Raw genomic sequence first — 16,259 nt, 5'->3', positions numbered from 1 at the left:
GCCGCCCATGTTGGTGGAAGGGTCTACCACGTTACTAAACCCAGGATCTGAGGCCAGGTTGGCAAGAGGCAGCAAGCAGAGGGTGCCTGACTTGATGCTATAACCCCCTCCCTACCTCAAACACGACCTACGTGACCTAGGACAGTGTCCCCGGCGGGAGTGAGTCAGTCTGTGTGGCAGATGCACAAGCTCAACTCCAGCCTCTACTAAAATAATTTAATAAAAACGGAGTTTTTGCAACGGAAGTTTGAAACTGCTCCTTTCTCTCTTCTCCCTCTGCCCAACCCCATTCCTCCCAGCAAACCACACACTAAGGATCAGCCAATCTGCCGCGCTCGGGCGTGACTGCTCCCTCCGGCCGCCAGGGGGCCGCCCCGCGCGCGGGCCACGTGGCGGAGGTTGCGGCCTCCGGCGGGGGGAGGAGCCGAACCTGCCACAGCGGCAGGGCTGGTGCAGGTCACTCGGAGCTGTCCCCGTCCGGGCCGCTGTCCGGCGTGGGCGGGAGGAGGGGTCTCCGGCGGGAGCGCTTGACCCGGCGAGGGGGCATGAGCAGCCTCCGCTTCAGCACAGCTAGGGCAGGAGGGGGAGCGGTCAAGGGCCGGGAAGAGCCCTGGGGGCGGGGCTGGGGGTGAGGAGGGCCATGTCTCACCAGCCACGGTGTCCCGGCTGTCCACCGTGGGCTCCCAGTAGATGCTCTCCCCGCGTCGGAAGTTTCGGTGCAGCCGAGTGCAGAGCGTGGCCAGCGTGAGCAGCACCAACAGGAAAGTCAGGGCCATGGCCGCCCAGGCGGCCTCCTCTGTGCGCGGGGTAGGGCCGCGGGCGGCCCTCGGTGGCCCTGCCGCCCGAGGGGCCGGGGAAGCCTGACCCAGACAGGCACAGCCCCCAGGACTGTTCTGCCCTTTGGGCAGCTGAACCTCCAGCCTGGAGCTGACATTGCTTCCTGGTCCCTCAGGCAGCAGTGGGCCAGTGGACACAGACCCGGCATTATTGCCTTCACCCTGAGATCCCAACATGGGCTGTTTGGCCTCCAAGCTCCCTGGGGAAACAGAGGGGAACCTCGGGGCTGAGGGTGTGGGCTGGAGACCAAGGGCAGCCCGCAGCCCACGTCTCCTGGCACCACTAGGAAAGAGCTGCCCATGTCCACTAGATGCCACCTCCATGCCGGGTGGCCGCCAGCTCCACAGAGTAAAGGCCAAAGCCGGGGCCTAAGAGGAGAAGAGACAGCAGTCACCCCCTCCCTGCCCAGATGCAGGCCAATGGCACCCAATGGCACCACCACCCTGAGCCAGCAACCCCATGACCGCCATGCCTGGCCAGCACCCCTCACCTGCACACACCCTCGCTGACTGCACAGCCTCCCTCTGCCCAGCATGGGCACCAAGGAAGGGGGCCCAGGAACAGTGTCAGAACGGAACCCAGCTTTCTCTCTCCTCTGCTTCCGCCACTGCCTCCTCTTCAGCCAGTGGGCAGCCCGGGCCGGCTCCACCCACGCCATCTCCAGCGCTAAGCCCCATGCGGCCAGTACGAGGGGCTACGAAAGGAAGAGAGAACTGTTACAGCTAAGTCGAAGCTGGGGAGCAAGCAAGCAGAGGCCCTGAATTCCCCTTGCCCTGCCCACAGCGCTGCAGCCTCCACTGGTACCAATCACCTTTCAGCAAGCACTTACCCGATCCTGGGTGAGGCTGGAATCAGGGGCCAGTGAGGGCTGGGCCACACAAGTGTGGGCAAGAAGGGCAAGCTGGAGCTTCAGCCAGGGGTGGGCACAGGGGTGGTAGAGGAAGCTGACGTCCTCAGACTGCAGGAAAGGCATGAAGACGTCAAGCCGGGCCCAGGTCCCTCCTGAGAGTTCCAAGTTCTCCCATCCTGGGGAGCCAACTTCAAGGGACTCCCAGGATGACCAGATGACCCTCCCACCTTCTGGGCTCAGGAAAGGATCAAGAGCCCTGGATACTGGTGTGATACTTGCCTCTGAGCATTCCTTTCATCCCTCCTCTCCAAGCAGTGCCACCCCTCAAAGGTCATAGCTTCCACGACAACATGCGTGGTTAACCCTGCCAGACTCAGACCACCCTCTTTAGCTATGTTCCTCTGCACCTGGCTCTACAGGTCCCCACCTAGGCTGTAACCACCCCCACAAAGAGAGACCAGGCCTTCTACGTATTGACCCATCTATATATATATTCAGTCTCCCCAAAGCATCCGAATACAGGGCACACAGGCAGCAGGTGCACAATCTCAGGATGGAAACACTTCAGTTATGAATCATTCTTTGATTGAGCTGACCTGATGCTCGTCATTTGTGCCGGAGGCTGTAGGAGATGCCAAAAGAGAACTCCTGGGCTCCGCTTGCAGGGAATACAAAGGAAACTCAGGGAAACAGGACTAATGCAAATGAACGAGCAAACTAATAAAGCTCAAAGTGATTAGCAGTTAAATTATGAGACGATTTCAAGCATTACACAAATTTGGAGAAGGTGATGAATAAATAAGGGCTAATGTGCTCAGGCAAGGTCTCAAGGGAGAGCTGACTCCTGCCCTGGGCCTTAAAGAAGGGTAGGGATGGATGGCAGGAGGGCAGGGAGCTGCCCCCCTTCAAGTCAGGTCAGGCCAGGTATAGAGGGGAAGGAGCCTCACACTCATGGGTGGTGAGCAGACCAACATGACTGAAGGGGAACCAAAGCTGTGGAGAGGTTACACGACGCTTACTGAACCAGGTAGAGCCAGAAAAACCAGACAGGGGGGTGGGGCCACGATAAGGTGGGAAATGAGGAGCCACTGGTTTCTGAACAGTTTGCAATGAAAAGGGCTGTTTGGGGAAAGGAAACGGATAGGTGGCATGAGCTCTTCTGGCTTGGAGATATTACAAGGATCAAAAACAGGTATTTCAAAAGGAAAACCAAAAGGACAGAGAAGCTATCCAACCACTGGCAGTGAAACACACAGGCACACAAGGAGAACCCAAGGTGTGGTCGGTAACCTGACATACACACACTCCTTGTTGCTGTTTACTTGCTAAGTCGTGTCTGACTCTTTTTGACCCCATGGACGATAGCCCACCAGACTCCTCTGTTCGTGGGATTTCCCAGGCAAGAATACTAGAGTGGGTTGCCATTTCCTTCCCCAGGGGATCTTCCCAGCCCAGGGATCGAACCCACATCTCCTGCATTACAGGCGGGTTCCTTACCACTGAGCCACCAGGGAAGCCCATTACACACTCACACACTCCTTACAGCTTCCTGTTTTCCAAAGTGCTATCCCACGCAATTTGTTTACTCCTCAAGGGGAGCCTGTGTGCGCAGCTGTGACCCCCCTGGGCTGTAGCCTGCCAGGCTCCTCTGTCCATGGAATTCTCCAGGGAAGAATACTGGAGTGGATTACCATTTCCTACTCCATGGATCTTCCTGACACAGGGATTGAACCCAACTCTCTTGCATATCCTGCATTGACAGGTGGATTCTTTACCACCAGTGCCACCTGGGAAGCCCATAATAACCACTAAGAACCTCTCTCACAGGAAAGCAGGGCCCAGATAAGTCAGAGACTTCCAAAGTCACACAGCAGAGCTAGAGCACAGGTTGTTTTCTCCTAGGACTCTCAACCCCCTTGCAGCCTCCTGCCCACACAGCTAGCTACTCATAGCATTCCTGACACCTCGCTGCAGAAGACAGAGGCCTAAGCTCACTGTCCTAGGACTAAGAGCACTAAGGTCTCCTCCTGGAGTGGGGAGCAGTAAAGAATGGAGCTAGTGAGCAGAAGAGGTGGAACCTGCAGGGAGCTGGCTGTTTCCAGGACAGACCCCGAGGATGCCTCCTGCTTGTACTCACCTGCTGTGGCCGCATCCGTGTGTAGGTCACTCTTGGTGACACCTGTACCAGGGAGACAAGAGAACTGAGAGGCCCCGGGGGACTCCGCTGGGGGGATGGGGGTGGGACACGACAGCAGGCCCGTGCTGTCACGTTGGGATGGTGACGCTGGTGACGAGGGCCAAAGGAACAAGGTGCTCAGAGGATGGCTGTGGAGGGCACCGCGAGGCCAGGGCGGGACTGCGCTACCCCTTCACGCTCCTCTCTCCCACCGCCCTCCAGGCTCCCACCTGTGGGGGCAGAGGCCACAGGCCCTCGGGACAACGGGCTCCCGCCTCCTCCGCCGCCGGTTCAGCCACCACCTGTGGGTTCAAGGCGCAGAAAAGCTGGGTTGTTTGGCCTCGGAGAGGGCTCTGCCCTCTCCCTCCCAGGCCCAGCACTCCAAGGGAGAACTCCGAGTTCCCCTCTCGGCACGCCCCTCCTTCTGGCAAAGCACTTGGAGACCCCGGGCCGAAAGCTTCTCGGCAGCGGGTCGCCTTACCTCACGGGGACCCAGGAGTCCCGCCAGGGCGGCCAGGAGCAACAGCTGGGGCGGCGGCGGAGGAGGCGCCATCCCGGCCCGCCCCAGGCCGGCCTGCCGCCCGTCCAGCCAACAAGGGACCGCTTGCCGCCTGGGCCTGCCCCCGCGCACCCACGCCGCCCGCGTGCCCACGTAGACCCCGGGCTCGCGCGCGCGGGTCTGGCCCGACCCCAGACCGCGCGCCTCGACTCCCCGGGCTCGCGCGCCCCCGGCCTCGCCCCGCCCCCGGCCTCGCCCCGCCCCCGGCCTCGCCCCGCCCCCGGCCTCGCCCCGCCCCCGGCCTCGCCCCGCCCCGCCCCCACGGCTCCGGGCGGCTCTCGCCGGGTCCCTGCCCCGCCCCTGGGCCCGCCCACAGCCCGGGCCGCGCGCGCACGCGTCCGCCAGCCCAAGCCGGAAAAGTCATCTGGAAGCCGGTCCTCAGCTCACTGCGCAGCGAGACAGGCGGGACCACCTCCCTCCCCACGAAACTGGTCCCAGCGGGTCTCCGCGGCCTGCAGGGCGCAGCTGCAGCTCCTGGGTGGGATCGTGGAGCGTGAAGGAGGGCGGGAAATGGGACTCCTGTGAACTATGTGGCTCAGGAAAGGAGACGAGTCCGCTCCTTCGGCAAACCCGCTTCAGATTCATCATTATGACTGCCTCTGGAAGAGGGGCAGAATCCTGAAATAACAAGCTACGGAAAGGAGAGGGTCCCCACTGCTCCCCTCGCAAATAGCGCCCGAATCCGGAGGAGTCTCAGAGGGTCTCGGGCCTCCACGCTCCCAGGCCTGGAAGTCTCGGGAAGCTGCAGCCGGGCTGGGGGCTGCTTTGTTGTCCACGTCCGCCTCCGCTTTCGTGATAAGCCCAACGGCGACCCGCCGGTGCCCGAGGAGACTTTGGCCACCTCGTGAGGTGGAGTCACAGGCCTCTCCCCCAGCAGGGTGCTCGGGCCAGACATTCCCCGCAGCGGGGCGCCCATCTCCTTGGCCCAGTTCGAGATTTTGAGGGAAGACGGGAAAGTGGGTGGAGAGTGAGAGCTGTAATGTCCAGCCTGAAACTTTGAAATCGAACAAGAGCGTCTCCCACATCCACCGCCCCCACCCCTTGTGACTTGCAAGGGGTATTTCTTACCCGCCCCCCGCGCTCCAGAGATTGAGCTGATGAAGAGACTCAATCCATCCCCCGCCACGGCCCGCTCGCGGGGTGACAGGCACCCCCCTCCAAAGGCACCCGAATGCATCTTTCCCTCCGGCTCAGGGGCTGTTTCTTTTGGGGAAGTCCTTCCTGGGGAGCGGTGTTGAGGGTTCCCTCTCCCTGCAGCCAGGATCCAGGGCAACCCCGTGCTCGCGGGGGCGTCGGCAGGGCGCTCTAATGCAGGCAAAGGAACGAGAGGTCCCTGGCCTTCTGAGCTCCCGCTGCAAGCCCGCTGTCGGGGCGGAACGCCTGCCCTGGCCCTCACTGGCCCTGAGCCGGACCCTCTCCCGGCAGGAGTTATTGCGCAGTTGCGGGTGCCGGCGGGGCGGAGACCGACATCGAGGTCGGAGAGGACCACCGGTCCGGACGACAGAGGTGCGGGTGATGGTTCCCGCTGCAGCCGCGCCGCGCCGCCCCGCGGGAGCCCGGAGTCCGCGCCGGGAGCTGCGGTTCATTCGCTTCTCCCTTTTGCTGCTTCTCGGCAGCGGCCCCTGAGAGGGCAGTGACGCAGGGGCTCCCCGGGAGCCACACACCACGCGGGGCGGAGGGGTGGGGGCAGAGGATCCTGAGGCTCACTCCCGTCTGCCCCCACTCCTCCGCCGCCCACACTCCGCTCCTCGGCTCGCCTTCCCCACTCCCTTCCGCCTCGCCGGCGCGTCCTCGCTGCCTCTCCGTGGCCTCCGCTCCTTTCACCCTCTGCTCCTGCCTGTCGCAATCGCTGTACAAAGGGCCGGGGGGCGGGAGTGGGGGGGCGGGTGAGGGGAGCCGGGCGCGAACTGGCTGCCTCTGCGGGGCCGCGGCCAATCCCGAGCGCACCCTCTCCCTGCCCCGCGGGAGGGCCCTGGGCGGCCGCCGCGGCCGGGCGGAGCCGCGGGCAGAGCGGGGAGCAAGCCGAGGGGCGTCCCCGCCGCGACCGCCCGCCGGGGGCTCTCCGGCCTCGCCATGCCACCGTGGGGCGCCGCCCTTGCCCTGCTTCTGGCTGCGCTCGCCCTGCTCTGCCTGCTCGTCCTGAGGCTGCGGCGGCCCGGCAGGCGCGCCGTCGGAGCGAGGACCCTGCCGGGGGCGCGGGGAGAAGATCACGGGGAGGAGGTGGACGGCGGAGGCCCCGCGGGTCAGTTCAGCGACGGGCGGGAGCCGCTGCCCGGAGGCTGCAGCCTCATCTGTAAGCCGTCGGCGCTGGCCCAGTGCCTGCTGCGCGCTCTGCGACGCTCGGCCGCGCTGGAGCCGGGCCCGCGCCCCTGGCTGTCCGGGCCCCACCTGCAGACCCTCTGCCACTTCGTGCTGCCGGTGGGGCCGGGGTCCGAGCTGGCCCGGGAGTACCTGCAGTTGGCAGATGACGGGCTGGTGGCCCTGGACTGGGTGGTGGGACCTGGCGCCCGGGGCCGCCGGGCCACCAACGCCGGGGGCCTCCCGGCGGTACTGCTGGTGATCCCCAATGCCTGGGGGCGCCTCACCCGCAACGTGCTCGGCCTCTGCCTGCTGGCCCTGGAGCGCGGCTACTACCCGGTGATCTTCCACCGGCGCGGCCACCACGGCTGCCCACTGGTCAGCCCCCGGCTGCAGCCCTTTGGGGACCCATCCGACCTCAAAGAGGCCATCACTTACATCCGCTTCCGACACCCCGCGGCCCCGCTGTTCGCGGTGAGCGAGGGCTCGGGCTCGGCGCTGCTGCTGTCCTACCTGGGCGAGTGTGGCTCCTCCAGCTACATGACCGGAGCCGCCTGCATCTCGCCCGTGCTACGCTGCCGCGAGTGGTTTGAGGCCGGCCTGCCCTGGCCCTATGAGCGGGGCTTTCTGCTTCACCAGAAGATCGCCCTCAGCAGGTGGGTAATGGGGGCCGCAGACGCGGTGGGTAGGGGTTTGGGGCTGGGAAACAGTTCTGCCTGGTACTGAATCAAACATGTGTAGAGCAATTTGGGCAGAGTTCTCCACACAGTTTCTGAAGCGTCCAAACCCTCTAATCTAGACAGAATCAGAGAAGCAAATTTAAAAGCCACGGACCGACTGAGTCAGCATCATTAGCTGGAGCGGGGACTCCAACCCAGGGGGCCCCCTGGCCTCACCTCAGCTGCATTTCATCCTAGCAACCTAAGCACCTGATGCTGCACATCGCCTAGTCAAATCAGCAAAGAGGGCTCTGGAAGCAATTGTGACTGATTGTCCAGAAAGTTTCCTTATAGTCTCTGAGCCTGGAGATGACAGAAATCAGAAATTTGGTGGTTATTTGATTTATTGAAATTCCTTAGACCTGACAAGTGTTTTGCATATTCCTAGGTATGTACTCAATATTTAATGCAAAAATTTTAAGAATGTTTAAACATATTTCTTTAAATCTCCAAAAAGAAAAGAATCTACCACCAGGGTGACAGGGAGACTCTTCCACTGAAAAGGCCTGGGTGACAGTCCCACAGCAAATAACCAGGCCTCGGCTTACACTGTTGCTTTCCTAGGGGATGAAGGGCTTAGCTAAGTTGCTGGAAATTCAGGATTTGAACCCAAATGGGTCTGACCCCACATCCCAGGTCTTTCTGCCCCACCACAGTGTTGCCATCATGTCTAGCTAATCCCTATGAGCCTCACTTTCGTCTTCAGTTAAAGGGAGTTACTAATCACCGCAGATGGTGACTGCAGCCATGAAATTAAAAGACGCTTACTCCTTGGAAGGAAAGTTATGACCAACCTAGATAGCATATTCAAAAGCAGAGACATTACTTTGCCAACAAAGGTCCGTCTAGTCGAGGCTATGGTTTTTCCTGTGGTCATGTATGGATGTGAGAGTTGGACTGTGAAGAAGGCTGAGCGCCGAAGAATTGATGCTTTTGAACTGTGGTGTTGGAGATGACTCTTGAGAGTCCCTTGGACTGCAAGGAGATCCAACCAGTCCATTCTGAAGGAGATCCCCTCTGGGATTTCTTTAGAAGGAATGATACTAAAGCTGAAACTCCAGTATTTTGGCCACCTCATGCGAAGAGTTGACTCATTGGAAAAGACCCTGATGCTGGGAGGGATTGGGGGCAGGAGGAGAAGGGGACGACAGAGGATGAGATGGCTGGATGGCATCACTGACTCGATGGACGTGAGTCTGAGTGAACTCCGGGAGTTGGTGATGGACAGGGAGGCCTGGCGTGCTGCGATTCATGGGGTCGCAAAGAGTTGGACATGACTGAGCAACTGAACTGAACTGAATCGAACCTCACAAGATGGCATGAAGTAAGATAAACAAAGTACGGGGCCTGGCACCAATACGTGGTGGCAATTGTGATTTTTCTTTCTTTTCTTGCTCCATTTTGCCTCCCAAACCCTGAGCTCAACAGCAGCCCACATGCTACCATGGCAACCCAAAGCCACTGGAACAGTCCACGGGCAAGGTGCTCTCACATGGCCTAATTGTCAGTTTCCTTCCACAAATGACCACCATCAGTGCTGCTGACCCCAGGTACCAGCTGGAGGATACAGTGGGGGAAGTGAAAAGAAAAACTGGGCCTTTAGGAACTGCCCTGCCCATGGAATTTGGGGATTGCCCACTTGGGGCAAGCCTCTTTGACTGTTTGCAGGAGGCACCTATCCAAATTCAGCTGGCTAAGGCTGAATTAACCCAAACTAAGTACTGAACTACCCATCCTGGCCTCCTGGTCAGGGTGCCAGGCTCTCCCCAGGGAGGTGGAAACAGCCAATATATCCCTCTTTTCCAGAGCAGTTACTCTCAGGCTCCCATTTGGGAACTCACCCCGTAAATTAATTATTACACTCTCAGTTACTTCCTCCGCCACTCAGCCCTCTCTAGAAATACTTGCCCCACTGATCAAGGTCACATTCGTCATCATCCGGACAGCATATTATCTTTTAAAAAACAACCAAACTGGGCTTCCCTGGTGGCTCAGTGGTAAAGAATCTGCCTGCCAATGCAGGAGACATGGATTCAATCTCTGGTCCCAGAAGATCCCACATGCCGTGGAACAGCTAAGCCGGTTACATCACAACTACTGAGCCTATGCTTTAATGCCCGGGAGCCGCAATGACTGAGCCCACGTAGTGAGAGCCCATGCTCCACAAGAGCAGCCACCGCAATGAGAACCTCGTGCACTGCAACTAGGCTCGCCACCACTAGAGAAAAGGCCGTGCCGCAACAAAGACCCAGCACAGCTAAAAATAAATAAATAAATATATTTTTTAAAAAGCAAGCAAACCAATACAACTTAAAATGTTAATGATGGGGGTGTCACTTGCTGGTTTGGATAGTCTGAGCCAGTGGGTTCTAAGAGGAGTACAGGAGGTGACAGTTTGTATCAAGTTCCCTACAGGGGTCAGAAGTTGAGGTCAGGGGGACAGTTGTCACAGCTGTAAAGTCAAATGCTGCCCCAGGGCTGAGGAGGTGATGCCATGAATGACCATCCTCATAGAAACTGTAATACAGGAAGGAGGGCGGAAATACCCTGATTGTTGCCATGCCAGCCCATGTTGTCAGACCTCCTCATTTCCTTTGAGAAGCCAGCTAGCTGCATTTTATGTGAATTATCCTGATTTTATTATTTTTAGCCACGCCATGCGGCTTGTGGTACCTTAGTTCCCTGACTAGGGATCAAACCAGGCCCACAGCAGTTTTAAGCACGGGACTGCCAAGGAGTTCCCAAACCTCCTGGTTTTAAATGATGGCAACAATGTGGAAGTTTTTAAACACACTATCAGATCAGATCAGTCGCTCAGTCGTGTCCGACTCTTTGCGACCCCATGAATCCCAGCACGCCAGGCCTCCCTGTCCGTCACCAACTCCCGGAGTTCACTCAGACTCACGTCCATCGAGTCAGTGATGCCATCCAGCCATCTCATCCTCTGTCGTCCCCTTCTCCTCCTGCCCCCAATCCCTCCCAGCATCAGAGTCTTTTCCAGTGAGTCAACTCTTCGCATGAGGTGGTCAAAGTACTGGAGTTTCAGCTTCAGCATCATTCCCTCCAAAGAAATCCCAGGGCTGATCTCCTTCAGAATGGACTGGTTGGATCTCCTTGCAGTCCAAGGGACTCTAAAGAGTCTTTTCCAACACCCCAGTTCAAAAGCATCAATTCTTCGGCACTCAGCCTTCTTCACAGTCCAACTCTCACATCCATACATGACCACAGGAAAAACCATAGCCTTGACTAGACGAACCTTTGTTGACAAAATAATGTCTCTGCTTTTGAATATGCTATCTAGGTTGATCATAACTTTCCTTCCAAGGAGTAAGCGTAAGGCCAAAGAAAGCCTCCGTGGTCAGACACTGGCCTGTGGGCAGCCACTCTGTAACATGTGCTGTCAATTTATTTTCTCTTTCCTTCCTTCCTCCTCCAACTTCTTGCTGCCAGGTACGCCACGGCCCTGGAGGACACAGTGGATACCGGCAAACTGTTCAGGAGCCGCTCCCTGCGGGAGTTTGAGGAGACTCTCTTCTGCCACACCAAGAGCTTCCCCATCAGCTGGGACACCTACTGGGACCACAACGACCCCCTCCGGGATGTGGATGAGGCAGCGGTACCTGTGCTGTGCATCTGCAGTGCCGACGACCCCGTGTGCGGGCCCCCAAACCACTTTCTGCCAACTGAACTCTTTCACAGCAACCCCTACTTCTTCCTTCTGCTCAGCCGCCACGGGGGCCACTGCGGCTTCCTGCGCCAGGAGCCCTTGCCAGCCTGGAGCCATGAGGTCACCTTGGAGTACTTCCGGGCCTTGACTGACTTCTTCCGGACGGAAGAGAGGATGAAAGGGCTGAGCAGGCGCCGAGCTTCCTTCCTTGCGGGCCGGCGTCGTTGGGGAACCCTGCCGAAGCGGGAGGTCTCCCCCTCTTCCAGTCTGGAGGAGATCTTTAGCTGGAAGAGATCCTATACGCGGTGAGACCTGACCTGAGAAGGCCCTAGCCTCACAAGGAAGAACAGAACTGCGCATGGCTGAGTCCTTACCAGGCAATTAGGACAGAACGCGGCCAGGCCACTGCAGCCCTTTGCCCCTGGTCCAGCCCCTCTATTAAACTGGTCTGTGGAAAGAGATGGAACCCCCCGGAAGCTGGCGTTCACTGACCCCTGGGGAGAACTCCTGCCCAGACCTTGCTCTGCACATGCCAACTCATCCTGGCTCAGCAGCGGGGCATTGCCCGTCACTGTCCCCTGTCATTGACTTCATAAGCCAAAGAATAGCACCATTTAAGTTCCTGGACTTTAGAGAAAATGCTAGTTTACTAGCAATGACACAGAGAAGATGCGTTTTTGTGAGCCATTGGTAGGTCTGTGCCCCACAGCTTCTCAAGCTGGAGCCACTTGAGGTAGTGGGGACAGACAGGATGTTTGTGTCTTGGTCCCACTTCCCTCATTTTGTTTTTTTTTCTGCGGCTGTGGCGCTCCTTTGACTTCACGTGGTGACAGCTGTGGAAGCGGCTCACAGAGCCGTGTGGCTGTGTCAGTGAAAAAGGCCCGAGGCGGCCAGTGCTGTGCTGAGACTGGGTTGGGGAGGGCGACAAGGCAGAGAACGTGAACACCTGCGTCTGGAACACGAAGGTCCAGTGTTTGGATGAGTTCTGCAAGTCTTGATTGGGCGTGGGGGGCTGATCTGGGGCTTCAGCCTAGGACCTGCAAACTCACTGGAGAGATTCCAGGAGTGATTAAGAATAGGAAATCATCGCAGGGTGTGCTTGACCATGGCTCAAGGAGCCAGGCTTTCAGACATTCTAGGTGCTCCTTCCAGTACCATTTTGGGGGATTACTCCAGAGAGCTCCAGCGAGAGGTGTTTTTCTCTAGAGATGTGAGCTTTCTCTAAGTGGTAAAAGTACAAACCTCATATCTTAGGTGGGTTTTTTTTGGTTAGTTGCCCTCTTTTCTGACACTGCTGCTAGCCTTTCCCTCTTCAGAGCCTAGAGAGACATCTGGTACTAGAGAAAACAGTAGTTCCAAGAGATTGACTGGAGCTGACTCAGTGATTTATGAATATTTCACATTATCACGCCTTTTCTGCTCAATTATTCAAAAGGCTATCCATCCATGTAGATGAAGAGAAAGCTTCCCCTGGATCTGGCCACTTACTGACTGATAACCTCGGTGTTTTGAGGACTAATGCTGAAGATTAGAGTAAAATAAGGTATTGTATGGATTGACCCACACAACTTGGTTTGGGTTAGGCCATTAAGCAATACAGTAGGACATCCAGTCTGTCCCCTCCCCCCAAAAAAGAAAGCTTTACCCAGAAGTTTTAATTGGTCATCAAGAAAAGAAAGCACCTGTTTCGACAAGCAGCTCCATCCTGGCCTCACCAACAGGAAAGCAGTTTTAGGGAGGAGAGACGATTACCATGTCCTAAGGCTTGGTATGAGGAATTCCTAGGGCCATGATGTTAGATTTGGATAATCTTCGCCCATTCTTGTTCTTCTAGATCAAATAAGAAGAAACTCTATAAACTAATCTAAGAATCTGAACCGGAAGGCAGACAACACTCAATTGTCTAAGGCACTTTATCCTGTCATGAAAAGATTCCCCCCCCTCCTTCCCCACTGCTGGTTCCTCTTCCTCCACGTTCTTCAGCTAACATTCTCTCACTGTTTCTGAGCAGGAGAAATAATACCAGGCTCCTCCGTCCATGGGATTTTCCAGGCAAGAGTGCTGGAGTGGGGTGCCATTGCCTTCTCCAATAATAAGGAAGGGAACCCCAAATAAGCCATTGTACTTCTGGCTAACCACCTTGGTATAAGGCTTGGTGAAGAACTACTGACATCTGGCCACCCTCTCCCCCAGCATCTGGTACAGTGGAGATTTCCGTTTATTAGCTCTGGCGCTCCCATATTCAGGACCCTATGATAGTTCAGAACTCACTGTAAACCAAACAGTGGTTTTTTAAACACCCCCCGCCACCTGCACCCCCAGGATTAAATGGCCCCTAAGGGCTAAAATCTGGATTGTTTCTCTAGGCCAGATACCTTGAGACTCTAGTCCTTTAAGATAATAGCTTTTGGAGAAATCATGGTTCACCTTTTACAGGAAAGCAAGCTTGTGGGGTGGGGGTAGAGGAAGATATATATATATATATATATATATAATGTCTCCTTTAAGTGATAAAAGTATGAACCTCACATCTGAGGTGTTTTTTTGGTTAGTTCCCTCTTTTCTGACACTACTACTAGCCTTTCCCTCTCCAGAGCCAAGCTTTCAGAACAGCCCAATCCAGTTCCACTGATTGCCTTGGATCCACAGCTCTAATGACCTAAACCCCAATTCTCCTCCATGCCCCTTGTGCCAAATGTACTCAAAGCCGTTCTCAAAAAGCTACTTCTGTCCCGTCTTCTCATCACCGTTTGGTGACATCACTGCTTTTCAGCCCATTTTTGGCAAGAAAGTGTACTTCCTGTTGAAGCAGGTTTGGGTGACTCTGCCCTTCATCTAATGATAAAGGACTCACCCAAACCGGCTCCACTTTGGTTGTGAGCTAATTATATGAAACCAGATGGAAGATCCCCAGACACACATTCTGAGAGAGTGCACGGCCCTTGGACAAACTGACAAGTTACAAACTTGGGGAGGCAAGAAAACGATGACACAAACAAAACCCAAGGAAGCGCCATGAGTTGGGAGTTTTCCAGGTAGCGTGTCTGGCACCCCACTCAGGTCTCATTCACTTGCTTGCCTCCCCTTTTGGTCTCTTTATTATTTATAAACACCTTCAAATGGTAAAGGGGGAAAAAACACAACCCAGAGACAATAAAGGAGACATTCTCTCTGAAGTGGAAACTGAGTTATGTCTCCATCCACTGGATCAGAATGTAGGAAGCCCACAACTGCTTCTCAAAGTTTCTTTGAGTTCTGCTAAGTTCTGACCTTTGATATCAAAAACTGTGCTTAAGCTGTAACTTAATTCTCTTAAAGATTTAGTATTTTGTGTATTTATACATGGGTTTCCAAGGTGGCTTGGCCAGAGATGACAATGTGAAAAAAACATAGCACCAAATCCTCATTTTGAGAAGACATTGTCTCTGTGTGAAGAAGATATCCTTGCTAAGACTTGAGTGCTGTTATAAAAGAGGTCTTAACACAGGAAGTCTCATTTCAGCTTTATATACAACCTCAAAACCACGCCAGAGCCGGAGAGTCTTCTGTACTCATCTTCCACCCAGACCACAGGACCCTCTGTCACTCAGTCACACTGAGTAATGCCAAGGTTTCTTCCTTTAGAAATGAACTTTAAAGTTTCTCCATGCTTAAATAAACAGATATACTTGGCCACTTTGGCAGAACTTGCCAATGATACCAGTGATTCAGTGATATCAATGATTCTACAGCCAAGCCACAAAGGATGGCATAAGAAACTGTTTTCACTATTTATCACATTTTACAGAGTTAAGATTGAGAAGTTATACCTAGGGAGTGTCCGAGTGCCCAGAGGTGGAATGAATGCCTTAGGAAGCAGGAAGTCCCACAACTCTGGTAGAATATGTAACCTAGACAGCCACTTGGCACACATCGTGGAGGGAACCTATGCTGAGAAATAGTGGAATTTCATTAAAACAAACAATAAAAGATATTAACACTTTAAAAACAAGTATCTCTAGCTCCTCCAGCCTTCCTATATAATAATATCCTGTTCTAGTGTCTATCACTAGTGTGATTAAACAAAAAATTCTCTCCAACTTGTTTGCCTCTGAATAATAAATTGCAGTCTCCCTGCAACAATGGAATGTCATTTTTAAATCTCCAGAAACAAACATGCTGTTTGTCTCAAATCGTCTATGTACCGAGCCACACTTACCTACCTGTGAGTTAACAGAGCCTCACTGCACACTATTTGCTGGGTGTTGCTTCACTTCTATAGATCTAGGTTTGTGTCCACTAACACTAACCACTGGCAGCTCTGTTTAATCAATAACCAGTCCTCCTGCTCTGGGCTAATAATTTCCCAGTAGGCTCAAAATTCCCTGATCATCAATGATACCTACATAGAGATATTTTCCAGGGGCAATTACTAATTTGTGTGTTGGACAGAGCACCACAATAGTTTCTGGAGATGTGGATTCTAGTTTCTCCTTCATCAGTGACACATAGGACTTTTGGGCAAGTTATGAATTATTCCACATGAAAACAATGAGACAATGAAAAAGCCTTAATTTAGGTCTGTTAGGCTAAAATGAAATAATAAAAGCAGATGGATCCCGTTCTGCAAGTCCATTTAATTCCACAATCAGAGTTCAAAGACCTCTGTAATGAGGTGACATCTGCTTTCAGATCAGAATCTTTTTTCCGATTCTTATAAGGCCAAGAAGTTCTAGTTATTAATTCTATTGCAAAGTAGGGAAGGACCTGGAAGAGCAGCACCTTTGAGGCTCACAGACTGAGTGCTGGGTTGCCCGGTTGAAAGCAAACTCTTTCCACTCCCTTCCCAAGCACGCGCGTGTACACACACACACACACACACACACACACACACACACGTGCTGATAACCATGTTATCATTGGTTCATTTGTTCTAGCCAAAAAACCATCTGCTTTTTTCTTATAAGTGATGTCAGAAAGGATGTGCCCTTCAAGATCTCACAGTTAGTAGTGACGGGGCTAAAGACCAGAACCCCAACCACTGCTCTTCAAGCCAAACTTTGCCTTTTCCTAGTCAATCACTGGCTGAGATGACAATAAGTAATGCTCATCTTAAACTCCATAATGTAAAGGGTGTTAACAAAAGGAGAATTTGTTATCAGAGCTGCTGCACA

The 16,259-nt window shown here is 54.8% G+C and overlaps 2 protein-coding genes across 3 annotated transcripts; one reads left to right on the top strand and one right to left on the bottom strand.

Moving 5' to 3' along the window:
* Positions 1-195: 195 nt before the first annotated feature.
* Positions 196-4,588, bottom strand: TP53I13 (tumor protein p53 inducible protein 13). 2 transcript variants are annotated; one of them, XM_027516795.1, is made up of 7 exons: positions 4,345-4,588; positions 4,094-4,165; positions 3,825-3,866; positions 1,667-1,795; positions 1,328-1,531; positions 650-1,205; positions 196-570 (listed from the first exon to the last, which is right to left on the bottom strand). In XM_027516795.1, the coding sequence occupies exons 1-7, from the start codon at positions 4,414-4,416 to the stop codon at positions 458-460; spliced, it is 1,188 nt and encodes a 395-aa protein (XP_027372596.1). In that variant the 5' UTR covers positions 4,417-4,588; the 3' UTR covers positions 196-457. The 2 variants fall into 2 exon arrangements, with proteins under 2 accessions (XP_027372596.1, XP_027372597.1); XM_027516796.1 differs by lacking the exons at positions 3,825-3,866; positions 4,094-4,165; positions 4,345-4,588 and adding an exon at positions 2,284-2,307 and having other exon boundaries at positions 202-570.
* A 1,819-nt stretch (positions 4,589-6,407) lies between these two features.
* ABHD15 (abhydrolase domain containing 15) lies at positions 6,408-15,201 on the top strand. The gene is made up of 2 exons (XM_027518491.1): positions 6,408-7,376; positions 10,890-15,201. Exons 1-2 carry the CDS (start codon positions 6,496-6,498, stop codon positions 11,413-11,415), a joined length of 1,407 nt encoding a protein of 468 aa, XP_027374292.1. The 5' UTR covers positions 6,408-6,495; the 3' UTR covers positions 11,416-15,201.
* Positions 15,202-16,259: the final 1,058 nt, after the last annotated feature.

The sequence above is a fragment of the Bos indicus x Bos taurus genome, chromosome 19 (genome assembly GCF_003369695.1).
Source record: "Bos indicus x Bos taurus breed Angus x Brahman F1 hybrid chromosome 19, Bos_hybrid_MaternalHap_v2.0, whole genome shotgun sequence".
NCBI classification, from domain to species: domain Eukaryota; kingdom Metazoa; phylum Chordata; class Mammalia; order Artiodactyla; family Bovidae; genus Bos; species Bos indicus x Bos taurus.
This window is presented reverse-complemented; position numbering and strand designations above follow the sequence as displayed.